Genomic DNA, 27,192 nt, shown 5'->3' with positions numbered 1-27,192 from the left:
CTGTTTAACAGCCCCCTGGGCAGCACACACGCCATTGCAACATGAACGCCCTCCCCAGCACCACACTTGTGAACGGTACAAAGGACAGAGGGTTCATTTAACTGGTGTGAAGCAGCAAGCTGCTCTTTAATACAAAGAGCTCTTGATACAAGCTCTAGGAGATGTATGAACTCAACGGTAAAATTCACGACTGTGCCTTCTCGTCACTGGTGAAGCAGCACATCACACGGGGCACCAACATGCGCGATTTGCTTGGCACTGACAAGCAGTTCAAGAAATCTTCTGCTGAGCTCAACTTCCTCTCAGGAGCATAGACGCACCCTCAGACAGCAGGCCAGGGGCTTGGTCCTGAAGCGACCAGGGAGAGCCAGGTTCAGGATGGACCTCCTGCAGCTGACCACGGGGCAACGAGTAACCAAGTGCTGGGGCAGCTAAGTCTTTCTTAGGACTCTTCCGGAACAATAAACCCCAAAACCACAGCCTAAAAAGGGGACACACTGCGGAACGACGAACATTAGAGAACCCCCCACAACACGGGCTCCCGACCTGGCTACTGAAGGAGGCCTCGCGAGACTGAGCTATTTATAGCCGCGGCCGAAGAGAGCGACAGGCAGCCTAGCCAATGAACGTCGCTCTCCGACACGGCGCCCATTGGCTGCCGGTGGGGCCGGCGCCCGGCCGGTGGGCGGGGCGGAGCGGAGCTCCGTGCGGTTCCACGGCGCTCGGGGCGGGGGGTGGTTGCGCGAGCCGAGCGCGTCGCTGACGAGGGAAGGGCGGGGGGGGGGGCGGCCGGGCGCGCGCGCGCGAGGGGAGCGAGAGCCCCGGCGCGAGCCGACACAGTCGGTCGCCGCCGCGCCCGCCGCCCGCGGCTCCCCCTGCTGGAGCGCAGCGCACAGGTGAGGATGGCAGCGGCGGTCGGCGGGTCCCGCTCCCCCGGCGCGCCCCGGGCCCCCGCTGCCCCCTTCGGACCCGGCTTGGAGCCGGCAGCCGGGTGGCGGCACGCCACGCCACAGCCGACTCGGCTTTTCGGGAGGTTAGGGCCGGACGTCCCTCTTTTCTCCGCACCCTCTGGAGTGGGTGTGCGGCGGAGGCGCTTCCCCTGCCAGCGCCGGGGGTCTCTGCGGTGCCGCCGGCGGGAGGGCAGGCGGGAGGCTGGGGGCCGTCCTGCTCCCCCATCTGCATGCACCCTTCCGCGCTGACATGCACCTGCGTGCTGCTGGTGGTGCAGGGAGCGCTCGCGGCTCCTTCGCAGGACTTGCTGCCACCCCCTCCCTCCGCCCTGTGCTCGGGGGTGCCGGCGGGAGGGCGGCGCTGGGGTCCCGGGCAGGGCGGCACTGCTCCCCCTCCTCCGGCTGGGGCGCCCGGGGGAGCGCTGCCGCCGCCGCCCCTTTTCTCTCTGCCCACCCTTCCTCCTCCTCCCCCCAGCCTGCCGGCAGCCCGAGGGGGGTTCGGCAGAGTTCGCAGTTTCCTGTCCCTCGTCTTCCTCCCCCGCAACCTCGCTCCGATGCACCGGGCAGCTCTCCGGACCCGCGCCTCTCCCTCCCCTCCGTCGTCGTCAGCTCTCGCTCTCTGCCGCCCGGCGGCCGGTGCGTATCTCCCCGCCAGATATTTTTTTCGCTTCTCCGACTAAATAGCCACGACCTGGGGCGGGGAGACACCGGGGGAAGGTCCCGACTAACTCGGGACGGTTTTCACGGAGGCAGCGGATTCCCCTCTCACCTCCGGGCTGCGAAATGGGAGGGAGTCGGCGAGCCTGAGGTAACGGCCGTTAGCGGCGGCGGGTGACGGCGCGGGGGGGTGGCGCGGGCTCCCGGGCGCCCGCGCCACCCCCCGCGCCCAACCGCGCACCGCGGGGTTTGCTGAAGCGTTTCAATGGAAAAACCCTGCCCAGCAAACCTCCTGCAGCCCCTTTCCTTCTCGTTTTGATCACGGACCGTTCTCCCGTGTCTCGAAGAACAACCTTTTAAATGCAGCACTGCTGCCGCGGTAGGTGCTTTTGCACCTCCCGGCAGGAGGGAATCTGGGCTGGTCTTCTCAGAAGTCTGGCACTCTAACCTGAAGTCTGCACCATCTAACCCTTCAGCGACTATGGAAAGAGCCTTTGCAGGGGCATTGAAGTATAGCAGTTTTTCATGGTTTGCAGTTGGAAATAAGCTTTGTGTGTATTTTGGGAGTGTCTGGATACGTACAGAAACTTCTTGGTTTATCTAAGATGTGATTCAGTAGGGTGTTGCTCAGCACCTGAGAGGTGCCAGGTATCTTCAGTGCCCATGGCCTTCAGCATCTGGCAGGGTCATTCCTGTGTGTCTGCAGTGGGAAAGGTTCAGGTCACAACGGTGCTGGAAAATTTCATAGGCTTCATCTAGATAGATGTTATACCCTGTTGTAACGTCAGCTCAAACTGGATTACCCCTCAGTTAAATTTGTTTAGTTTGTGTTGTAAATTATTGAACAAACCTAAAGTGACCACCTGGGGGTTAAATAATTTATATGCGTCTACACATGGGTTTCTGCTGGTTTAACTGTATGCATTTTTAAAAGCTGGAACGCTTCTGGTTCATGCATGGCCTTGATGTATGCAGTTTGATATAGTGAAATATGCTTGAATAATCATCTAAGTACTGCTGAGCTGTAGCTGCGCTTCTGGTGCCTGTGCTAAGAGGAGTGGGTACAACATCAGAAGAGAAGGATAAAAGCAGAACCAGCCAACTCAAACCCACGATAATTATTAATTCGATACAATTTTGCGTGTACTCGCTGCTAATTGAATCATGTTGCTGCTGGGGTTTTTTGTTTATTTTTTTGTTTTCTGAATTCTTTCAGGCTGTGTTTTTTGTGGATTCAAATAGCACAGCGAGAAGCCTGGATCCCAACATCTTGATTTTATTGCAGCAAATGTAAAAATGATGCCCACATTTTCTGGCAAGGCAGACGGTTCACTTTCCTTGCATTATCAGATGGTATTTTTACTTTCCTGGCTGCCCTCTCTTGTTTGCATGTCGGACCAGTTGTCTGTTGCCCTCGCTGGGATAATCCATCTAGCTTGCAGCCTAGTCCTTTGTGCACACCTGAGCTGCTCCAGAGACATCTGACTGCTGCTAAAATAATGGTAAAGGTAGATTACAGTTTAGGCATCTTTGCTTCAGAGTCACTCTAGCTGTGTTAAACTGTTAAGTCGTGTAGACAGAGCTTACAAAACCTTGGGGTTTTGAGATCTTTGCCTCTCCTTGCTATTAAAGTTCACCCAGACTTTTATCTTCTCACCTAATTACTATTGCCTACCCTTCTGGCTTTTATTACATCCATCTGCTATTCAAAGTGCTGGTGCTGATGATATTTCCTGGCATGCCGTGTTCTCCGTGTTAGCTTTCTATAGGTCTCTCAGTTGTCTTTATCTTTCATTGTGTTGAATTCAGGTTTCTTGTATCATAGGGCCTTTCACAGTTCTTTCTACTCCTATTCATTATTTTGTTTCTTACTGAATTTTACCATCCACTTTGTCTGCTTCCCATGTGCTTGCATTTATTCCCTTCCTCGTAGGTACTAGGGGATTTCTGGGTTAATCTTTAAAGCCACAAACCTATCTGTGCCGAAAGTTCCCCAAAGCAAAGCGCCTTACTAGCCTTACATGCGATATAATCGTAGTCTGAAGGTAAACACTTTCTGTAACCTGGGTGTCGTCACCAAGATTTGAAGGCAAGAGTGTGTAGTTCTGCAACTTTGTTGTTCTGTTCGGTTCATTTGTTAACCATGCTTGTTGGTTATGTCTTGTTTTGCAACCTCTTCAGTCATGTGTGCTGTGATATAAGCTTGGGAAGAGTAGTTCAGATTTGACTGTAATTTCTTGGTACCGTAATAACAAAAAGTATTTTTCTCCCTCTTGTTCTAAATGCACCCAGGCAAGGGTGTGAGAGAGAGTGCTTCCAAGGAAATTTCAAAGCAAGTTATTTATTGCTGGGTAGCATGCTTGTATCAGATGTAGTTTATCGTGGGGAAAAACTGGCGGTGCCTTAAAAGAATGTTGAATGTTAATGTTTGAGATACTGTAAAGGATGATTTAGTGCTTTGAAAACAAATCTGGCCTCCCCCTTCCCCCTCATCTTTTAAAGCTGGTTAATTTATTTCCCTGTTCTCTGTCTTGATCAGTTAGGACAGTGTGGTTAGATGCTGGCTGTGTTTGGCCAGTTGATGATTTTCTAATCCCAGGATATGGAACCTTCCTCTGGGATAAAACTGAACTGTAGGTAATTTCTGTGTTTTGTCCTTGTGCCTGTGTGGCAGAGATAGAGGGGTGATACAGTCACATCATGGCATTTTGTGTGCTTTTTGGCTTGTGGCCACTTGGTATAGATGGGGCAGTCTCTGCATGTGTGACTGTAGTCTGTGCTTTAGCTGCAGCTAAGTTAGGGAAAAAATGGTTGTGGATGTGTCAAATACTCTTGCATTGAGCAGAGAAAGATGGCTGGTGTAGGTTTGTAAATGCTGTTTAAAGCTCTGGTCTCTGTTTGCTGGGGGTGGTTCTGCTGCCGCAGTTACGTTAGGCCTGGCTGATTTCAGAGGGGTTTTGTCGAAATGAGTACTTAGGAGTGGGGCCTTGAGTTGCTGGCTTCCTGAAAACAGCTCTTGTATCAGTTCATCACCTGCCAGAGTGACACGTGATTTTGCCTTGAGTTTGTGATAAAATTGTAATGTTGGTGATATGCGTGTTTGTCCTTTAATGACCAAATTCATGCAAAATAGAGCTCCTCCAGATACGAGCAGTCTTAACAGAAAACAGATAAATTAATCTAGCAAGTTCTATTCCCTGAGCAGGGACTGAGGCAGTGTGAGGGAGATGCATGTAAGCCACAGTAATGAGCGTATAGTAGTATTTTAGTACGTGGGGGACTCATAAATGTTTTTGGCATAATCTGTTAAAATTTTGTTTCTTTAAACAGGACTAGAAGAATAAAGAGAAGTTTAATTTATGAGAACTGTAAGAAAGCTTACAACAATTTGGAATGGATTGATTTATGATACCTCTGATGTGCGAGAGCTACATTTCGTGTCGCAAGCCCAACAGATAGATCCTCATCGCTAACAGAACATAAACAAGTGTGATGCTGAAATGAGATGAGGCTCCGAAATGGAACTGTGGCCACCGTGTTAGTTTTCATCACTACTTTCCTCAGTTTGTCCTGGTATACTGCATGGCAAAATGGGAAAGGTAAGTAAAAGGTTCCAAAACCAAGTTGACCTTCACGTGGCTGTATGGCAGAGGAGTGAATAGTACAAGCATGTGCACTGCTGCTGTATGTTAGCAATCTGTAAATTGCTTGTTGACTAGCTCTGCTCTAGAAGGTATTGCCTTGGTGAGGAATAAACACCTGCTAGTAGATTCAGGAAAATTAACTTAGAGTGATCCTGATTTAAAAAGAAAAAAGTGTACCTGAAGAAAAACAAATGCTGCTGTTGGAGGAAGGGGTTGGTCCGCGCTGAATAGTTGTGTTTTGTTTTTTTTTCATGGTTTATAGTTGTTGGAAAAACATATGGTCTCTGGTTGGTTTTTTTGTTGTGTTTTTTTCCTCTCTCCCCCCCCCCGCCATGTAACATATGGCCAATGGACCCGGCTGGAGAATGTTATTTTTGGTGCTACTTTCTGTCTTCCCTGATGATTCGGTGATGGCAGTGGCAAACTGCCAGTCAACGTTGTTGAAAGACTTCTCTTGCTGTCTTTGAATGAAATGTAAAGCATTTCTTGTCAGAGTATGATATAAGAAATAAAGTAATATGAGCAAATTGACCAGGTAGTGGGAAATGCATCAATTATAATAACATGAGCAATCTCGTGAAATAATCAGGTAACTCTTGTGTGTAATAGACTTTTACTGTTTTATATATCTTTGTTGATCTTATTGCACTCCATGTGAACCTTGGAAAATTCAGTTTTTCTGCGGGTCAGGACTGTTTACTGGAAGTAAGGTGTTTCAGTTTTGTCCTTCAGTAAAGCAAATAAACTTGTTCAGCAATGGTTTCCAGAAAAAGAAAGTTTTTGGTTTGGTGTGGTTTTTTTTTTCTTTATATACATCTGATCTCTTGAAACATAGTAGACTGTGTCCTTCAAAGATCAAGTAATTTGACAACACATATTCTGTCTTAAGTGAGATTGCTACATGGTTTGTTCTGACTGCTCTGCCGAGAATATTATCTTCAGTTGTGCCTCAGGTCCAATAAGAGGAAGCTGAGATTTTCCAGGAATACCGTCTGTTGTAGCACAGACAACTTGTAACCCTTATTTAAGTATAAAAGAAGCAGATGAGTGCTGTGGCATATTGAATTTTTTTTTCCCATTGGGCACTTGTTGGAGAAGCAGATGCTTTGTGGTGTGATCTCGGCGGTAGCAGTTGGTTGGTAGGCTAGCCTTCTGAATGTAAGCAGCAGGAAAAATGTCAGGTCCTCGAGGTTGTGGTAATATATAGATCTTTTAATTGGACAACAGAAGTGTAGACGTGCCAAAGACTGACAAGAAAAGGATATTTGAATAGCACCGTAAGTAGTATTTTCTTCATTTTGGCTAATACCACATTCTGTAGCTAGATTTTATGTTACTGATTCATTTCTTGCTGAAGAATCTCACAAGAATTTTGCTTTCACTTCAGCAAAGATATGTATCTGTGAAATTCTTTTTCATGCTTCTTTTCTTACTTGACATACGATTTACAAGTCTTGTTTTCTTTTGTCAAAGCATAACACAAAGAAGAGTCTCCATTAAAAGAAATTAACAAAAATCTGCTATTTGGAGAGTACTAGTAAATATGGCACTTGGTGACAATTTAAGCTTTTGTTGGTCAGACTGCTCTATTTTTTTTATACTTTTTTTTTCCATCTGAATTCTTAGAATCAATACTTTCTTAATGTTGGTATAAAACTTCTGCATTTATCTTCTTCCAAATCTTGCTGTTGAGCAGTAAGATGGTAATTTGTTAAATAAAAATCAGTGTAATGAGACATCAGTAATGTGTAAATTAATCATAAATTACAGTTATGAAACTATAGTCTAGATAATTTGCTCTTAAGGTGTTCCTTCAAGAGAAATTTATACATAGAACGTTGTTTTTTAAGTTTTATTTTACTTTTTAACTTATGTTTAGCATTTTATTAATTTGCACAGGTTGTCAAAAACCAAAACAGATTTGAGTTCATTTAGTATCATGTTTTCAATCAGAGACATTTCTGCACCAACGGAAAAGTTTCAGAAACTGATGATATGTATTTATTAGGAATTTTTCTTTTCAAGTTTGATGTAATTTTATGTTTATTTAGTAAGCCTTGCAGGATGGTATCTTAATTCGTTGATAACATTTTCATTACAAATTATTGAGTGGCTCAATTAGAAGGAAATATAGTGCTTGCTGTTCCCATTCATGGAAGGGCTATGGGGTGTCACATACTCTGATCGTCATCTTCTGTTATTTATTACTTGGAAAGAAGATATTATTTTTTTAAAAGAAAAAGCAAACCCCCAAATTGCTAGCTTCTTAGTGATAACTAAAACAAATTTTGTGTTTTAAAAGCAGAAGCATAGTGCCTTGTTTCTAACAACCCTAATTCACTCTTCAAGTGATTAATTTTAATTGAGGAACCAAGATCTTGGGTAATTGTCACTTAAAATGCAGAATCATTTGTGGAATAGCAATAAGACTGGGATGATGTCATATTTTTGTAGATCATCTCTTCCGCTAGTAAATATACCTAGTCTCAGTCTATGCAGCATAGGATTTAGATACTTCAAAGTGATACAGACTTTGTTACTAGTTTAAGTGCAAAAATTTGTCTCTGCAGAACAGTGCTTTACAAACTTTAAGGATGTGCTGAGAAGTTGTCAGGGGTTGAAGGAAATGCTCTGTCTGAAGTGCCATCACTGGAAGCCGCATGGCTTTAGCTTACCCAGTGGTCTGATGATGACCTTTCACAGGGCAGACATTGCTATTTGGATGAAATGGCCAATTACGTGGTTTTGCATTTAAAGTTAACTGTGTTTGAAGAAGGTTGACTGAAATACCTCTGGTTGTTGGAGAGAGTCTTCAAAATTAAGCCAAGACCTTTGTCTTTTTCTGGACCCCATGCAATGTCTAGAAGCACTGGAGTTGTAAGGAAGCAGTGCAAACCCTGAATACACCTGGGAAAGACCTCTCCTGTGGGATTCATGAACAAGAGTTGTAACACTGCTTTCTAGGAGTTAAAAATGTGCTATGGTTAGCACAAATGAAGTAGATGTTGGAAATAAAATCTTACCAAAATGCAGATTACTTTGGTGCACAGAAGGAGCACTTTTAAAGGATCTGCAGTCACTTCACATTCACAGTTAGTCAGTTCAGTGTGAGATGTCCTTGAATTCCTCCTAAGACTGAGCTCTTACGCAAGTGACAACTTTATGCTTAACACCATCTCTTTTGACTGAATCATGCTTTTTGGTACTACTGACCTGCTCAGGGTCACAGGTCTTCAGCACCTCATTTGTGAGCTACAGAAATGCAGTGGTTTTTTTTATCCTAAAGGCACTGCTCTTAAGAAGATCTAACCAGTACAAAACTGCTAGTGCATACCTATTACACCAGTCACAAAAATCATATCAAAGCTGTTGTGCGCTATGTAGAGAGAGTAGTCCTGATGCTTTGATCTTTAATGTGACTAGTGGTCTGAGTACATAATGTTCCAGGAAGAGCATTATGCTCTATAACGCTCAAGAGCCTCCTCTTCTTGGGTCAACAAACTTCTTGATGCCTGACACCAGCATGGAAGTTGGTAAGGAAGGTAAATAACTTTACTGAATTAGGGCAGGCACGGTAGGATGAAACTCCTCAGCAAAGCATTCATCAACTTCATCGCTTTGAATCCCATGTTAAAGTCCTACTCTGATCCTGCTGCCATTGATTAAAAAAAAAAAAAGCTTTTTTTGTTTAAAGTATGCATGCTTTGTTCTTGGTGATAGACAGTAGTTGGCAGTGTCTTGCATCATGTTTAGAAGGCATTTGGCTACTTGAAGTGGTGAGGACCTGTGTGGAATATGTGTCGGGAAAATCTGATGCAACTTAACCCTTCAGCATTGTCTAAACTATGTAGTTTTCAGAGCAATCTGAAACTAGTAGTGTATATCATCTTTTTCCCCATGTAAAACATTCTTCTTTAACGATGAAGAATTACTTGAAAAAGGTTCTGTTTTTCAGTTCATCCAATGGTGGTGTTGTAACCATAGGTAGGACCTCTTCACTGTGTGAGGATGGCTTATTTTGGTACACTGATTTAAATTCACATGGGAAGACCTCCAAGAGGACTTTTACGTTTGAGATAGTTAACTAGCTTCCTAGCTTGCTGAATATTCACTCATACTTGAGTAATGATGGTTGAAGCTACTGTTTCATTTTAAGTGTGATGTTTTCTCTCATTTGGAGAGAAAATGGCTGGGGCTTTATAATAAAACTATTGTCATCTTTCTCCTCTGGCTGTTTTCATAAAATCAGAATTATCACACTGTTTGTCAGCCACAATAATCATAAGTGCTGAAAAATATCTAAATTTAACAACAAGCATAAGAAAACCTAACTGAGACTAAAACAAAAGGCCTCAGCCAATGGTGGAAAATTTTGGAGTAAGAACCAGGAATATTAATTCCGGGAGGGAGAAGAGTCCTACAGAACCATGGAGGAAACGGGGCAAGGAGGACAGGATATATATATATATATATATTTTTTTTTTTTTTTTTTTGGCAGTGGTTATGCAAATATTCTCTTTAAAAATAGATCAGAAATCTGAGAGATACGTGTTAGTATTTTGCAACCATAAGTCACCTTAGTTTATACTTTAATCCTAAGAGAAGCTGTTATTTGAGTAAATGCTGATTACAGTCTTCTGGCTGCACATTCTGATTTTCAGAGTTATGTGCTGATTTCCCACTGATGTGTGAATTAAGACGGACCAACCAAAAAAGTTAGATGGGCTACAAACTGGGAAGAGTGGAGGCAGGGGAAGGGAAGGGATGGGATGCTAAAGTAGGAAGTGCATATAACAGTTTATGCCAGTCAGCTTGTTTGGGGGAGAAGAGAGGTCTTTTTTTTTCTTTTCTGTTAAATAGAGGGGAAGCGTTGGTTTCCTTTGGAAATTCTGTTGCAGATCTTCCAGGAGCTGAAATTAAAGGAAATAGGAGTTTCCTTTTTCTTTTTAACACCAGCACGTGAACATTTTTCCGGTCTTTATCTAAAATACACTTCAAGCTTGTTTCCAAACCTGACAAATTGGCATGTAGCTTATTGATATTAAAAACAGGAGTTGAATTTCATTAAGGCCAGTCACAAATGTAGGTTTGGAATGGTTACTGAGAGTCCGGTGCAGGTAGCGAACACACCATCCCAAGTGAATCAAGCAGAAGAGGTATATATCCCAGCTGTTCAGGTGGGCAGTGTTTAGGTCTGCAGTATCTTTGTGTCCATTTTGTGCCTGATGCAGCAGAACTTCTGACACCAGTGATTTTGGTGAGCTGCAGTGGAAAGGATCACAACCAACGGGGCTTTTGCAGCGCTGCCCTGTCCCCTTGTTTTTTTTTTGTAACCTGCTAGCTAGGTTAGCTCGACAGTTTATGGGATTCTAGAACTTGGTTACTACCAGATCGTTTAATGTGACCAGACTCGGCCAACATCTTGAGGTACTGCTCTTGATTGTGGCTCAGCCCTCAGACTTGGGGAAAGGCAATACTTTTGCTCTGTGGCGACTCTTAATACTTCTTCAGCCTGAGTCTTCTATATTTGCATGACTCCTCCAAAACGCTGGTTGCTGCTCTCATCCAGAGACTATCATACGGGTAATTTAGCCAACCCAGGAAAGATGGTTGCATCTGACCCAGCTGCACATACCCAACAGCTCTACTGTAAGAGATGTATCTATGAATGTATCTACTAAGAAACCTCTGCAATGGTTTGTAAGCCGGCATGTATTTTTCTTGCTAATAGCTTGTCTTCCTACAGTAGTTACAATAGATACATGGTCACGTTTTTAACAGTGAGCAAGAGGGGCTTTGCAATGATCTGTCCCGGTTTTGGTGGTGGTTGATATTTTCCTTAGTGCATCTGGGTGGTGAAAGGGAGAGATTTCTTACTAAATTTCAAACAGCATCATGCTGGGAGGAGCAGCAAAGATAGGCAGAGATTGAAGTTTAAAATAACTTATGCAAATTGGAGACCTAGTCAGGAAGGGGGTGAATGGAGGGTTGAAGGTAGGTTAAAGTGCCCCAGACAAAACATGGGGTGCAGTAAAGCAGAAGAAAATCAAATGTATACAGAAGGAATGGAGAAGAAATTTGATGTTAGGATTCTAGTTAGGAATGGCAGTTTACTGTACGTTGCATGCTAAGTGTGCAGAAAACAAAAGAAATTGAACAGAAAAGGGGTGTTAAGGAAGTAAAGAAGTATGAAATCTACTACTCCAGACAGACAGAGGAAATCTTCTTTCTGCTCTGCTTGGCACTGTGTCCACTTCGGGGTGGTGCACTGTAAAGAAAATAGATTCATTAGGTGGGGTTCAATGGAGCGATGGGTGATCAAAGATCTAGAAAATCTACACTGTAAGGGAAGGGTCAGTGTCCTGACATTGTTTAGCTTAAAGGAAAGGTGTGAGAAGAGAGACAGGAGGATAATTTTCAAATATTTTAAAAGTTCTTGGGGGGAAAAAAAAAAGGACATAATCTATTGTTTGCAGCCATACTGAATAACGGGATATAAAGGACTGAAATTGAAAGGGAGAGGTTAGGTAGTGGAAAAAGTTTTTGTAATGGCAAGTACAGCTACATACTGGAGTAGATTGTTGGGAGGGGTGAAGAATTTCCATGTAGGCATTTCCAAGAACAAGTTAAAGCAATGATGACAAGTAAAAGACACCAATACCACGTTTGGTACCAATAGAGGTATGGGATACCACAAAAAGAGTGAGTTATGTTGTTTTTTAAAGTCAATATGACGCTCCCAAAATAAATCTCAGGCAGAGAAGACCTACAGCTGGCAGGAATGATCTAACTTTGAACTAGCTATCTTGTTGAAATTAGTTTTGAGCAGGGGGTTGGACTAGATGACCCCTAGAAGTCCCTTCTAACCTAAGTTATACTGGACATTCTTGACCTTTGCCAAGTTTATTTTTTCTTGTGCCAGGAGTGACATGCTAGAGCATTTCATTACTAAATAATATTGATGTTTGCATGAGATATGTGAGAGTTGCCCTTTATTATTGTAAAAGTTGATCCCTTAAAATACATAAAATGTTTGCTTGTATTTCAGCAGATTCACTTAACCTTTTATTGTTAATGTCCACGGCCCTTTTTATAGCTGGGAACCATGAAAATATTATGTTAGAAAAATCTCAAAGTGACTTGTTTTTATTTTCAAGTGTGATTTTTTTTTTTTTTTTTTTTTTTTTTTGGTGAACATGGCAGAAAGTAGTTTCCTTGCTCACAGTGCAAGGCTTTATTCCAGCTAGTCTCTGCCTAAAAAGCAATTACTCTAGACAGTTTTTTAGAGCTGTGCTTCCAGCTGCTTTTCTGGTTGTCTCCTTGGCTTTTGCACAGCTTTCTGTCTATTCCTGTGGATGCTTCCCACAGATGTGCCACCCATCTATCTAACAGTAAACAACAGAAACTCTATTTTCACTTGTGGCAGTATATAATTTTACTATCTTATGATCAAAAATAATTTGTTTCCTATGCTTATCAAGCATACATGTTGCTATTGTAGCCCACAGATAGATCGTGGTCTTACGTATCAATGCCATGAACATGTAAGTTTCCTCAGACAGTTCAGAGATGGGCAGTACTAAATCTTTTTTCCATTACAAATTACTAGTAAAGTAGTTGTGCAAATAAACAGCCCTCATACTTAGCTGCAGAGCCCCTAGAGACAAACTGTAGAGAGAGATTGGAGAGAGATTTTAATAAAACAAATGTGATGGGATCACATTTGACTTACAAGGTTGTTGGTAATTTGCAGTAATGCAGGAGCTTTGATCCTGAGTTGTTTGCAAGCAGGACAAGTTAGAATATGTTCTCGGAAACAGAGCTTGTTCAACACAGTTGTCAAGGCACAAAGAAACAAGGAACATCAGCAACCTCGACCCCCTAGCATGTGTGGGAACAATAATCAAACTTCTGCAATGCTTGAATTTGTGCTAATAAGAATTTCTAAAAGTTTTGGCTCTTAGAGTAGCATCATTAATTGTGAGGTGGTAGCACTCTTCTGACCAGTTATCTTTTGATAGATGAATTTTCTTCTAATGTGTTAAGATGTTAAACATTTCACTGTGGATCTACCATTACTGATCTCAATTTAGGAAGCTAGCTTTTCTTGCTGTAGTTCCTGGCTTGTATGTGTATGTTTCGCTGCTTTCTGAGGGGAGGGAAACAAATGGTTTAAAGAGTGTCTTGATTTACATGTTGTGTTGGGTTGACCCTGGCTGGGCACCAGGTGCCCACCAAAGCCGCTCTGTCACTCCTCTCCTCAGCTGGACAGGGGAGAGAAAATATAACAAAAAGCTCGTGGGTCAAGATAAGGACAGGGAGAGATCACTCGCCAATCACCGTCACGGGCAAAACAGACTCGACTTGGGGATATTAGCTTAATTTATTACCAATCAAATCAGAGTAGGGTAATGAGAAATAAAAAACTAAATCTTAAAACACCTTCCCCCCACCCCTCCCTTCCTCCCAGGCTTAACTTTACTCCCGAATTCTCTACCTCCTCCCCACCAGTGGCACAGGGGGACCGGGAATGGGGGTTGCAGTCAGTTCATCACACGTTGTCTCGGCCGCTCCTTCCTCCTCACGGGGAGGACTCCTCACACTCTTCCCCTGCTCCAGCGTGGGGTCCCTTCCACAGGAGACAGTCCTCCATGAACTTCTCCACCGTGAGTCCTTCCCACAGGGTGCAGTCCTTCAGGAACAAACTGCTCCAGCGTGGGTCCCCCGTGGCGTCGCAAGCCCTGCCAGCAAACCTGCTCCAGCCTGGGCTCCTTCTCTACGGGTCCGCAGGTCCTGCCAGGAGCCTGCTCCAGCACAGGCTTCCCACGGGGTCACAGCCTCCATGGGGGCACATCTACCTGCTCCACGGGCTGCAGGTGGAGATCTGCTCCACTGTGGACCTCCATGGGCTGCAGGGGGACAGCCTGCCTCACCATGGTCTTCACCAGGGGCTGCAGGGGAATCTCTGCTCTGGTGCCTGGAGCACCTCCTCCCCCTCCTTCTTCACTGACCTCGGTGTCTGCAGAGTTGTTCCTCTCTCATATTCTCGCTCCTCTCTCTAGCTGCAGTTGCACATTTTTTTCCCCCCTTCTCAAATATGTTATCCCAGAGGCGCTACCACCATCACTGATGGGCTTGGCCTTGGCCAGTGGTGGGTCCATCTTGGAGCCAGCTGGCATTGGCTCCATTGGACATGGGGGAGGCTTCTCGCAGCTTCTCACAGAAACCACCCCTGTAGCCCGCCCCCCCCTTTGCAACGCAAACCCAATACATAGGTACAGAAACTCAGAGTTATTGACAATTCTGTGGTAGAAACAAATCATGTTGAAGTTTTCAGAAGCTTTCAGGTTGTCAGAACTGAATAGTTCCTTTTTCTTTCTGTGTCATGGTTCTACTTTCCTGTGTGCTTTGTTTCCTTGCCACGTTGGTCTGTAGCTGAGTTAATCCATCTGAGAATATATAGCATCGTAACTCTCAAAATCTGAGCCCTGAATGCTCAACAGTGTGTGAGCATATAATATGATGATTCTTGGAGAAGGTTTGGGATACAGACACCTGGCTTTTCCTGGACATGACGACGACTTTTTCATAGAAATCTTGCCTGGGCAAAAATCCTTTGGGTGCAGAGCCCGTTAGCCCTGGATGGGTGGATGCTGCTGCACAGGCATCATGTTGCTGACCAGGTTACTGCATGACCAGAAATCCCAACTGTGTACACAGAGATTGCTTAAGTGTGCACAGTAAATGACACCTTTGGGAAGTTTTATGTAAGTGCATACTTGTGATAAGTAGTTGCTGAGCAATTGTACAATAGTCCACGTGCTTTTGGGATGTCTAAGGGGGATCAACCACTCAGTTACTGCCCGGTTGGTTGGCGTATGTGCTGTGAGTCACATTCTGGAGGATGTATGGAGGTGCATGTACTGTGGAGTTTGTTTGCGTGGAAGTGTCAGGGTTAAGCTTTTTTGCTTTGCAGAAATGTATCTATTGATCAGGGGGGCTCTAGACAGAAATAGGGGAGACCTTTCTGAAACTCCTGTGTGCAGACACGTGATGGTAAAATAACTGATCTCTCTTCTGGTGTAAATGGGACACACACATTCATAGGTAGAGATGACCTTTTTAGGTCAGGGCTCATTTTCCCTTGTTCTCCTCCTCCAGACTGCTTTACTGAGAAGGTAGTTGTATACAATAAATGTGCAATTTTATAATATACGGAGACACTGAAAAAGAGACTAATGCTTGGCCTTGTATTTTTAATATGTTGCTTTAAACTTAACTGTATTTAACTTAGTTTGATGAAGTTTTTAACATGGAATGAGCTATAACTGAACGGAAGACTTTTCTCTTTCTCTTGTATTTTGGGGATCTGGAGATGAGTTGCATCGGGTTTTGTGGTATTTTAGCTATGTGTAGATTGCAGTGATCAAAGATCTGAATTGAGTGAAGTTGAGAGTTGGTCCTTATGCAGGAAAAAAATTGATGCTAGGACATTCACAGTATCTTCGTATATTCAGTACCAATGGCTTTAAGTTGTTCTCCGGTGTAGTCATAATGATAAACTAGTGATTCAGGTAATGAAAGTAGGATGGCTGTGGTTAACTTTTTTCAAAAGTTGAAGTGTTACTGCAGCTTCTTTTGCCTTAAGACATGTCACTGTATCCTCTTTTTCCTTCTGTCACTCCTTCATACCATTTTTTTAGTCTGTCCTCCTTGCTTGGTTCAAATTTGGTGTTGTTGGTAACACTGTATTCCTGTAAATTTTGAGGAAACAGGCTGTTAGGACCAGGACAGAGCCTCCACTTGGCCCCATGGAGGGAAGGGCTGGAGCTCAGCAGCAATGTTGGGCTTTGCTAGCTGTGCAGCCACTGCTCACGTTCCCGTTGACCACGCAATAGGTGCAGAGCTCTGTCTTTTGCTAGTGGTTAAAGGTGGATGCTGTTAATGTGTGGAAGAAGTATGGGAAGACATACACAGGGGACAACGTGAGGAGTTGTGTGCCAAGGGCTGAATGCTGGTTCGGCTGGCTGGGGTTATAGTGGCAGAGGAATGGAGTGTGTGGGGTGTGGTTGGGAGTCTTGGGGAAGAGCTGGGTCCACTGGGGTAGAAGTCCCTGTAAGTGAGAAGGGGTGGAAACAGCTGTAGGAAAACAAATCTGTGAAACTTGTGTCGATGCAGTATCTATGTTCAGGTTTGGGTGCTCGCTCCCTGCCCCACAATCTTGGCTCTCATTAGGCACACAATTACCAGAATGCCAGGCGAGAGCGCTGTTTTATTTAAAACTCAAGCAGACATTTACACATAAATTGTATATGTTACATTTTGATTGTTCATGATATTGCTGGTTTAATCCTACTTCAAAGTGTAGGACAAACTGCTTGTGATTGTGTCCTCTTTTGAATTAGAGGAGAAGAGCCTTCTGGGTCTGGCAAGAATCTGTGCTTAAGCTGTTTGCTTTTATCTGTATCTGGTCTTGCGGTGCCTCTTACTTACTGTTTGTACATGTTTACTGTCATCATTAAATGTGCCATAGAAGCAAAAGGCGTTCGTGGCTACTTTGCTGTGTTGTTTATTGAGAAGTTATAGACGCATTTTTCAACTGGAATTAAATGTAGGAGGCTGATTGTTAAGCTAAAGGGGGTGTTGCCATTTGTGGTATTGAAGTGAAACTGTAGAGCTGGTGGCTGATGCAGTTGACTGTACTCATCATTCTCAAAAAAAGCTTTATAGCAGATTGATTTATATACTGCAATAATGGCATGAAGGTAATGGAACACTTAATAGAAACTTCTATCCTGTGGCTGTCTTGATTTGCATCTTTCAAAAGTAAAAATGGAATTTTACATACAATTTTGGTAATGCAGAAAGTTTTTTGAACAGATTGTTAGCAAAACCCAAAGTCTTTCCTGTAAGGGAAAAATCAAAATATACTTTATTTCAATTCATCTTTATTAAGATGTGGTCTATAGCCACATGATGCTTCTTGGATCTCTTCTTCTGTGGGAATGATTCCTACACTGTGCTAGATCTTCCACAAACTCTTTGCTTTCTTGTTACAGAAAGGATCAATATAAAAGTTTATAATTCAATATAAAAGTTATAATTCTACTCAGAAACCTTAACCCATTTGAAATACGAATGGAACCACGTTTCCTTGTGGTGTGGCATGACAAAGTATTGTTCAGTAATATTGATGAAGAGTAGTGTAATGGGAAAATAATTAAAAATATGTAATTAACATGGTGATTTGGGAAAGTTAAACCAAAATACTAATTTTCTGCACTGACTATTTTGGAGACTCTCTGCTTCTCACCAAAAAAACTTAAGAATTTCAGCTTCTTATACCATGTGATGTATTCCAATGGCCTTAGACAAGTCTAACTAGAAACCAAGTAGTGCCTTCTTTAACCTTGTGAAAACATGTTTGTTGCTGCTTCTAGACCATTCTTTTCCTGTTTATGTCTTTGTTTGCCATGATTGAAATTCTGATCTGTTAAAGTATATTATTTGTTCTAACATTTGCATATGACAAAACAAACATGTCTGTTCATCTCGGCCCCCCTTGATTTTTTTTTTAACCTTTTACTCACTTTCTTTTTATTCATATGAAAGTTGTCTGTGAAACAGTGACGAAACAAATATGATACATAGAGACCATGTTAGAGTTGAGATTAAAGTAGTTTCAGGTGTCCAGCTAGGGTTGAATTTTGAATTAGTGTAATGCCATAAGTACAGGCTTGAGATACACCAGTGCTCACAATTGCATATTGATTAGCATGATGGTTATCTCTAAACCATACCTGATTCTGTGGGTTTTTTCAAATGCAGATCTATCTGTGTGTATTATAATGCTCATCCTAACTAGAATTTAAGTCTGTCATCAATATTGTCTGAATTATGGTTATTTAAGACTTTTGAGTGCTTCCAGTACTAAAGTAGAAGTACTTTAGTACTTTAGAACTGAAATACTAAACTTGCACCTTATTCTCAGTTTTTAACCAAGAATTTTTTATTTTATCCTTTGAATCAGGAGGTCCCTCAACACTAGGCACTATGGGAGATATACTGGCTGGCTTTGGTTCCAGCTGCATAGTTAACGTTGTGTTATGTTAGCAACACAGTTTACTGGTGTAACAAGAGATGGAGAAGGGAAAAAAGTAAGTTGATTTCAGATCAGTTAGTTCTTTGAGTTTTCTTGTGTGTAGTACGTCATGAATACAAGGAATAGTGCGTGTAACCTTTGACTAAAACTTTATCTCTTTAATCTTAAAATATAGCTATAACTGTAGGTGTTAAAGCAGGAAGTAGATGTGGGGGCATCAGATATGTAGAAGATTTTTAAAAAAGTGTAGAATACAGGTTCAGTTGATGACTGGCTGTTCACAAGATGTGAGTGAAAGGATTAGAGGAAGCTTGAATGATTACCAAATTGATTTGGAAAGCTGGTTTACTGTTTGTGCTCTCTAGTTTGGATAATGAACATTTTCAACAAAAACGTTTTTACTATGAGCTTTTATGGAAACTTGTTTTCTCTTTCAAATCCCTTTTCCAGTTTTAACTTACCAAGTCAACAACAAGGAGAATCAAAGACCCTGCTTTCATGGATTCTGTTATGGCAGAGAACAGCATTTTAGTAAATTGAATTAGAAATTCAGTAGCTTATAAAAAGGTGGTATGCAGAGAAATATAGCATGAATATTTTGATTTGATATCTTAATATAGGTATATGTGCTTGTTTGTCGAAAGTAGCTGAAAATATTGTCTGATTGAGGTCTGAGGAGAAACATGAAATCTGACAAATGACTTGTAGTCAAACTGACTGTAAGGAGTTGAATTACCTAAAGGGTAATTGCATTTGTTTACAGCGTCAGTGAATCTTTAAGTATTTCAGGTGAAGGGGTTGTTTCTTGTTCTCTTTTAACAGATGTGAAAGAATTGTGTTTTACCAGGGTTACATTTTGTTATTATTTTTAATGCTGAAATTATGATACCACAGAGATGCTGATCGTTACATTATAAAGCCATACTCTGCTAGGATCAGCATAAGTGGTTATGATTTCTTTAATATGTCTTGTTAGAAATGAACATAATTAGCTATTATGTAGTTTTAAGAAGATATTCTTGTTTATTGGTAGCAATAAACTGTGTATATATATACACACACACATATTTAAATGATGGAAACAAACATAATAAATGGATGCAAGGTGTATGCTTAATGCATGCATTTCTGCAGAAATGTACAATAGATTGCATTTTTTAACATATTAAAATAAAACAATGGGAATGCTTTCTTTCAGCTAATGTGCTTTAGTCCTTCAGTGTTGCCAAGAATGCAGGCTAGATATTCACCTGTCCTGTATCTTAAAAGTAAAGTGTGTTTCAGTGCTGATTGTAACGCTTGCCTAAACTGGAGTTTTATGCTTGCTTGAGCAGTAGATCTTCTGCATAAGATTTTAGTCAGAGTTGTAGTGTGGCTTTTTAATTGGCAGTTAGTTTGAAAAAATAATCATGACATAATGATCTTTGTAAAAGCTGTTACTCGAAATTGTGTTCCTGTTTTTGAGGTAATACTGTGATGTTGTTGCATCATTTTCTAGTTTCTTTTACACCGTTGCACACTTTGTCTTGTGCAAGACAAGCAAGAAATATCAAAGCGGAGGGGTTTGGTGAAGGTTGTTTGAAGGTAATTTCTTCTGACACTGTAAAGAGTTAATGTCCAAATTAGATGAATTCAATGGATTGCATACTCAGCTGAGCTCTTCTTTTATTAATTTATTAAACGGAACTCTTTGTGCTATGTATGTCTACAACAGAAGTTGCGATAATTTTCCTTGTACAGCTTTGCATTTTGGGAATAGAATCTATGAAGCTTTTATTTATTCCTTAGTGTTTCTATTCAGGGCTAGAGATGTGTTAAATGCTGATTGCTTATTGTGGAACTGATTTAGCATATGATTTCAGTGACCTTTTTATATCACTTTCCCTTTAAAGAAGAAATGCCAGCAGAGTTGACAGTGCTTCTTAGCACTGGGAATAAAATAAAAACAAAATAGCTGGAACCTAAAAAGCCCTGAGGATTATATTAATCCATAGAGTTCTGGGCAGTGTTGTTTACTAGGCAAAGAAGTGTGGATGCTAGTTAAGTTAACAGTCAGACCAGGTCAAAGAAATTGCAAATGTGAGATTTCTTTATTTTTTTTCCAGCACCGTAGCTTGCTGTTCTTTGTTATAAAAGACCACCTTCAGCTCAAGTGCTGCCAATAACTCTTCTCAAACAAATCATGTGTTTAATTATCCTTATTGTGTGAAGCCACCACACAGACAGAACACCATATGCTTCTGTTGACTTGACCTCCTTAGTCATAAGTGTCTGGATTTTCTGATATATTATTCTTTTTATTCCTTGTGTCCAAAGGAACATTCAGACCCTCTGTCAGCCCTCATCAGTGGAGATTTGAGAGTGGTGTCATAGTGGGTTTTATAACTGTATAGGAAATTTTCTAAACTGTGACCTTTCTGTATTGAACAATTTGTATATAGAGGCCAAGGTGAGCAGTTGCATCTGGAGACATTTAAAACTGTTCCTGGCTGCTCTGTCTAGGTATTAAAACACCCCTTAAGTAAATCATTCATCAGTTGTCACAATTCTAGTTTGGCTTCTTTGGCTTTCTGATTGCTTAGGATTGTTTTTCCTCTAGGAAAATGTTTTGTTCTATAGCTTTTTAGGGAAAAACCCAACAAAACCAAACCTGCCTGATGTACTACTTCATGTTTCCATTTTGATTGGTAAGCTGCAGCATTTTTAGTTTATTTGTATTAAAGATATAAAAAATGGGGGGGGGGGGAAGCAGGTTCTCAGTCTGATCTGTTCTGTATTCCCATTTTTCTGCTTTGCTTGTGTACGTGGAATCTCTGAGGAAGCAGGGGGTTTTCTTTTTTCAAAAGAATGTTTACAAGTAAATTGATTCTGAAATTTGCATTTCAAAATAGGAAGGTTTTACCAGATGATATTACAAAGGATCATATTCAGATTGCTTAAAAAATTTTAGTGAAAACAAATTCAGCTCCTGCTGCAAAGGAATGTTTAAACAAAAGTATCTGAACTGAGACTGGATCAGGCCCTGAAAGCTTCAAAGCAAACACTTCGGACTTGTGCTAGTGCATTAGAATTGGAGAGAACAAAAAACATCATTTGTTTATACAGGTCCTTGAAGTGCAAAATGTGAACAAATTGCAATGCAAAATTAAGTAATTATAATTCTTGCGTTATTTTTTAAAAATAAAGTCAGGAAAACCTGCCGAACTTTCACTCAAAAATAAGCTATTCTTCGCAGTGAAAACTACTTGAATAAGCATTTTTTAAAATACTTCTAGTCCTAATAAGTACATTTCTATGTGGAAGACAAAGGCAATAAACAGTAATTCTACTGGATTGTTTTGGTAGATTGAAATACCAGATTGCTGAAGTGACCTGTCAATTTAAGTAATAAGATTAGGAATAAAAGAATGGCTTGCCCACTTGTTTTCCTAAATCTTGGTACAAGACCTTTTTTGTTTGTTTCATGAAGCAGCAAATGTTCTGTCATGATTAGTAGGATGTATTTGTCATATGTAAATCATCTACCTTGCTTTACTGTCTAATTCCACAGAATAATGTACTTATAAAACAATCACATATTCTCTAATCCCTTCAAAATAATAAAATAGCTTTATGAATAGGCATAGTTGCAAACTCTGTAACTAAAAAGGCCCACAGGATCAAGTGTTCAAAGAGGACTGATAAAATTTGACCTTGAGCAGTTTTCTTCAGAGCTTTTATTTATAGCATGTCTGTTGTTAGCATTTACAGTATATTGCCTTATTCTGTATTTGCACGGTTGACTACTTTTCTGCTTCAGATTTTATAACTCATCATAACTTGCTTAGAAAAAGTTTTAATTTCCCTTAAAAGCAAGGAAGCTAATTAGCTTATGGGCCGTAGTCACATGTGGTCATATATTGTAATATTTTGAGGATACCGTATATCAGCTTTTAGGCAGTTTCGAGACAGAAGCATAATCTGACTTGTAAGCACCCTTGAGGTTTAATTTTGCGGGGGGCAAATTTTGTTAAGACCTTTACCCTTCGCTGTTTGACATTGCTGGTTATAAATACGATTTGTGCCTATGTGCAGGTTTTGACACTTGATAATTACTTCAGCTTGTTACAATATTTTGCTGTTTTTATAAGACTAAATGTCACAAGTGGATTCTGTAACATCTTTAATCTCTCTTGTGTGGACAGAGCTTTTTGGCCATGCCTCTGTGATTGGTTTGACAATTCCTCTGCTCACCTCTCCTCAGTCAGACATTTGAGAATGCAGTGCTTGATTTGTGCCTCGTGAATATCTTCTGAGCTCTGGAGTCACTTCCAAAGGGCAATGGAAGCAATGTTTGTATTTCTTCATTAAATGCCACTATGTATTTCTTCTCTGTGCATCTTTATGTGGATGCTGGATGATTGTACAGTGCAGTGAGAGCAGGATTTTGCAGCACGATATTGGGTAATTGTATTTACAGTTACGTTTTGCAAAACCCAGACAAAATAGGAAATCTAGCCTTTGTCAAAAAAAGTGTCAGTTTTAAGATGAAGTTGAAAATTACTTAGGAGCTAATGTAGTAAGAATTTCTTTTGATTTACTAGAGGAATTTGGTCTTTGTTTTTGACTGACATTGGAAATAGTATAGTCTGCCACATTAGCGTAGCAGGATTTTAATTTAAAAGGATATCTGTTTGTGAGGGACAAAGATGACTATTTGATCAGGTGATACTTCAAATGTGATAGCTTGTAAGGTACTTAGGTATTATGGATCAAGCATGGTCTAAAAATGACGTTACATACATTTCCCTGGGAGCGAAGTGCGGGTCAGTGCAGGTATTGTCATGATTTACTGGATACTGATGTATTCGATACCATGATTTCATGGATCACATAAAGCATCAGAACTGATTTTAGGGGAAGTGCAGAACTTATTTTTTCACCATATGTATCTGAAACAAAGAAACATTCTTGTAAAAGCTATGCCAGATTGACTTGGCTGGCATGTTGCCAAATCCCTAATTCACTGAAGAGTAACCTGTTCTTGCTACACCCACTGACTCTATATAAAACTCAGTGTGGAAGCTCTCTGTCCATTAAGACCTCTATTTTGTATCAACCTGTAAATTGATCAACATCCTTGATTCAAGTGTAATGAATTAATACATGAAGCTTGTTACTGTCTCTGACCTGTGGCATGATGGTAACTACTGTGGGGGTTTTATAATGGGAGTAAATGAGTTGTGGAATAACTAATCACAAAAGTACCTGAATTAGCACTTACTACAGTGTATTCTCACAGATTCAAACATTTATTTAATGGCATTTTAATAACTCTTCAACTGAGTATACCTAAAAATATGAGACATTTGCTGTGGAACCTTTAACTTGTAGCACAGTTTGCTTCAGCTGAAGCCTTTTTTTTTTTTTTTGAGAAGGTGCAGGCTGTGTTGGTTTTGAGCGAGGGCCTAAGGGAGAGGGTTGGAAGAAGGAAACTGAAAGGGTTGTGTCTAGGTGCGCCATAAACTTCACTGTTACATTGGTGAATTTAGTACTGTTGCCAGTGAGATACTGTTCATCTGAATAACGATTTGAATATCCCCCTCTTGGATAGAGGAAAGGTCCTGCCGTATCAGGTATCTGTTCCTTCTCTTACCCGTTTTACTAATTGAATATTTGTGTGCAATGCTTTGTTGCCAACCAACGCCTTTTGTCTGTGTGTCAGATGGCAGTCAATTCTTCCTGTTCCTATTTAATGAACAAAGGGGATGAGAGGTTTCAAGAGTTCAGCTGGGTAAGAGCAGGAAATATAAATCATGCCTACAATGTGGTAAAGCTAAGCCCTCTGTACTTGTCTTGCTGTGTTTCATGAGTGCCAAGTCTGTGGCTGGTTGCCTTTTTCTCTGTGTGGCAGATCCATCGCTTTGGGTATTTAGCTGAGTTGCAGTTTGAAGGAAGACTCAACTGCCTGCTGTTGATATGGGAAGGTCATAAAGCTTTTTCTGATCTTGTTGTCTGATGCATCTGCCTTTGGAGACAACCAGCCGTACCACCATAGAGCTCTTGAGTAAATTATAGCTTGCTTTTTCTTTAAATACAATCACCTTAGTTCAGTATGTTCTATTTCCAGTTGTGGAAATGGTGTGTGATTTAACATATTTGTGAACCTGCTTGATTGATAAGATAAATAACAGCTTGCAAAGCTTTCGTACTGCTTTTTATGTTGTAGATGGTGCTTCTTTTAGCAGACGGTAAAAGGCTTTCCTTGAGGGAGAATGGCAATACTAACTGAGAATCGCTGAAACATTCTTGGGGTTTGTAAGGGTCTTCATGCAATTCTGTTTTCCTCTACCTCTTCCCCCCCGCCCACCCCCCCCAAAAAAAGGGGGTGTGTATGCATATTACACAGCAGCCGCAGATCTTTTTTTTTTTTTTTTTTTTTTTTTCCCCCTCTCGTAGAGAGTGGCAGGGTTTTTACTGGAGTCACAGGCTATCAGAGTATGGCTGTTGCAGGCTACATGGAGCCAGAAACTTTGGAGAGATTGCCAGAAATGCAAACTTCCCCTTTTAGATAGTTTCTGGCCCTTTTTCTTTGTCCATTATTTAGCCCATTTCTTGAGAGAGGCATCTCTAGAGGGTCACAAACATCTCTGTGTAGTGCCTGTACCTCCTTGCCCTGGTGCAGCGTTAATAAAGATGGATGTGTATGCATATCATCTAAATACACGCTCCTCTGTTCCTCTTCTGCTACTGCCTAAGATATGTAAATAAAATCTTCTGAGTTCTCATATATCAATATATGTACAGCTTTGGTCAAGACTGTCGTGTACTTACATGCTCTCAACAATATTAAATTGCACCTGCAACCTCATTGGTGAATCTAAGTAGTTCTTCAGACTTATAAATAGTGAATTGAGTATTTTTCTGGTGATTGTTGCTGTAATAATACCAGTATCTTAACCAGGAATCCTGTTCAACTGTACTTTCTGTGTTTTAAGATTAATGGCAACACACACACATATATATGAGTTTCAAAAGCACATTGTGATTGAAGGTTAGGTGCCTAGGTTCTTTATTTGACACTGAGCCATCTCCGTTTCCTTTATGGGTGTTTTATGGTGAATCTTCGAATAATCAGAGGTACCAGAATTTTGCTGATTCTACAGATGTCTGTATTCCACTCAATTTAAAAGTGCACCCAAAGTAGTTTCCTCACATAGTTTTCCTATTAGAATAGACTAGACTATTTCAGTTGGAAGGGACCTGCAACGATCATCCAGTCCAACTGCCTGACCAATTCAGGGCTGACCAAAAGTTGTTAAGGGCATGTTAAGGGCATTGTCCAAGTGCCTCTTAAACACTGACAAGCTTGGGGCATTAAAAATTTTCATTTTGCTAAAAAAGTGACATGAACAAAAAACTAAGAGCTGTTGATGATTTTTAATGGCACTGAAGCTGAGTAGCCATAGAATTGCTTTGGTTGTGTTTCCAGGGTATTTCTGCTGTTTTGTTGTTCAGTACGTGTTTCATTTGGAATTATGATACAGCAAAGCATTCTGCCAGTGCAGGTAATTTACCCACAATTCAGACTTCCTTTGCTATTTTAGTTGAGCTGAGATAATCTGCAAAATGCTTTTGTAAATTCAAACTACAGCATATTTCCTTGTTCCTTTACTTTGCCCTTTTTTATCCCAAGGGAAAGGTCTTCACTTTTAAAAATCATGGGTTGAAGTACATAAACAGATTAGATTAGTAGTACAAAACCCAAAACTAAGAAACTAGATGTACGCTAAGATGTTCAGAAGCTCCATGTTGAGCTTAGGAAATGGGCACCTGGTTTAAAACTTTGCTTATGAGCTGTCTAAATTTGGAGCAGAAATCAAATGATGTAATCAAGACTGTCTGTGGCTAAGAGGAGAATGGACTGAATTTATAACTTAGGCTAATGGTGTCTTTTTGGAATTAGGTTGTTTTTTTTTTTTAAACAGTTGTTTAGTAGGAGAACCATAAATAACCCAGAGAAGGAAGAGTAGGCTGAGAGCTGAGATTCCATCTCTGGTCAAAAACTTGCAAACCTTCACAGTTTGATTTGAATTTTTAATTTTCAAAATACTGCATCAACTTTCAAGTGAGCTTGTCTAAATTGTATGTTCTGCATATTTAGGAGAACATATTGCAACAAGGGAAAAAAAGTTGAGAAAACAAACTACAGAGTGAGTTGACATAGTGTTAACTTTCCAAGAAGTATGCAGCATCAAGCCAGCGAAAATATTTAGGTTTTAGCTTCTGGAGTTTTGCTGAAACTACTAGAGTTAAAGAGAAAATGATGAAGAATTAATGCTTTCAGTTCTCAAGTCATTTCTTAATGAGATATTTTCATTTGAAGTGTGAGGGCTAGTTATTTGATCTTTTTGGCTTCCAGAACAAATAATGGAAAAGCATCGCTTCCTCATTTCGATGTAAAATTGTATATTATTCTTAAATAAAAATATGACTGTATGCTGAAACTATTGGAGACCAAATGTGTTTGATATTGGGTACAGCTGCTGTTAGAGGGATGTTTTATTTGTCAGAGAGCAGATATGTTTGGGGTTCTTCCATCAGCTGTATAAGGCCAATAACTTACTGTCTGAATTCCTTCCCCTGTTTTCTTAAATTACTCTAGGTTTCAGCATAAGAAGAAGAAAAGTAATTTATAATATTGTAGGAAGAGAAACTTTTTTTCATGATGGTGACCACTGATGTCTGTGACTGTTTCCTATATGGTTTTAGGCTCAGTATTTTGCTTTTTACTGTAACAGCAATGAAAAAAAGTGGTTTGATACTTTTCAACAGGAAATCAATTCAATTTCTTTAGGTT

General features: G+C 40.9%; 1 protein-coding gene across 1 annotated transcript in view; it reads left to right on the top strand.

Moving 5' to 3' along the window:
* The first annotated feature begins 5,069 nt into the window (after positions 1-5,069).
* MGAT4A (alpha-1,3-mannosyl-glycoprotein 4-beta-N-acetylglucosaminyltransferase A) overlaps positions 5,070-27,192 on the top strand; it is a 75,637-nt gene continuing 53,514 nt past the window's right edge. The window contains exon 1 of the mRNA XM_009472570.2: positions 5,070-5,206. Within this exon, the coding sequence (XP_009470845.1) occupies positions 5,113-5,206 (94 nt within the window). The 5' untranslated portion in view covers positions 5,070-5,112. The remainder of the gene's footprint in view (positions 5,207-27,192) is intronic.

The sequence above is a fragment of the Nipponia nippon genome, unplaced genomic scaffold, assembly GCF_047370975.1.
Source record: "Nipponia nippon isolate SJK-2023a ecotype South Korea unplaced genomic scaffold, ASM4737097v1 scaffold_2, whole genome shotgun sequence".
NCBI classification, from domain to species: Eukaryota; Metazoa; Chordata; class Aves; order Pelecaniformes; family Threskiornithidae; genus Nipponia; species Nipponia nippon.
Note: the sequence above shows the minus strand (reverse complement) of the source record. Positions and strands in the feature narration are given on the sequence as shown.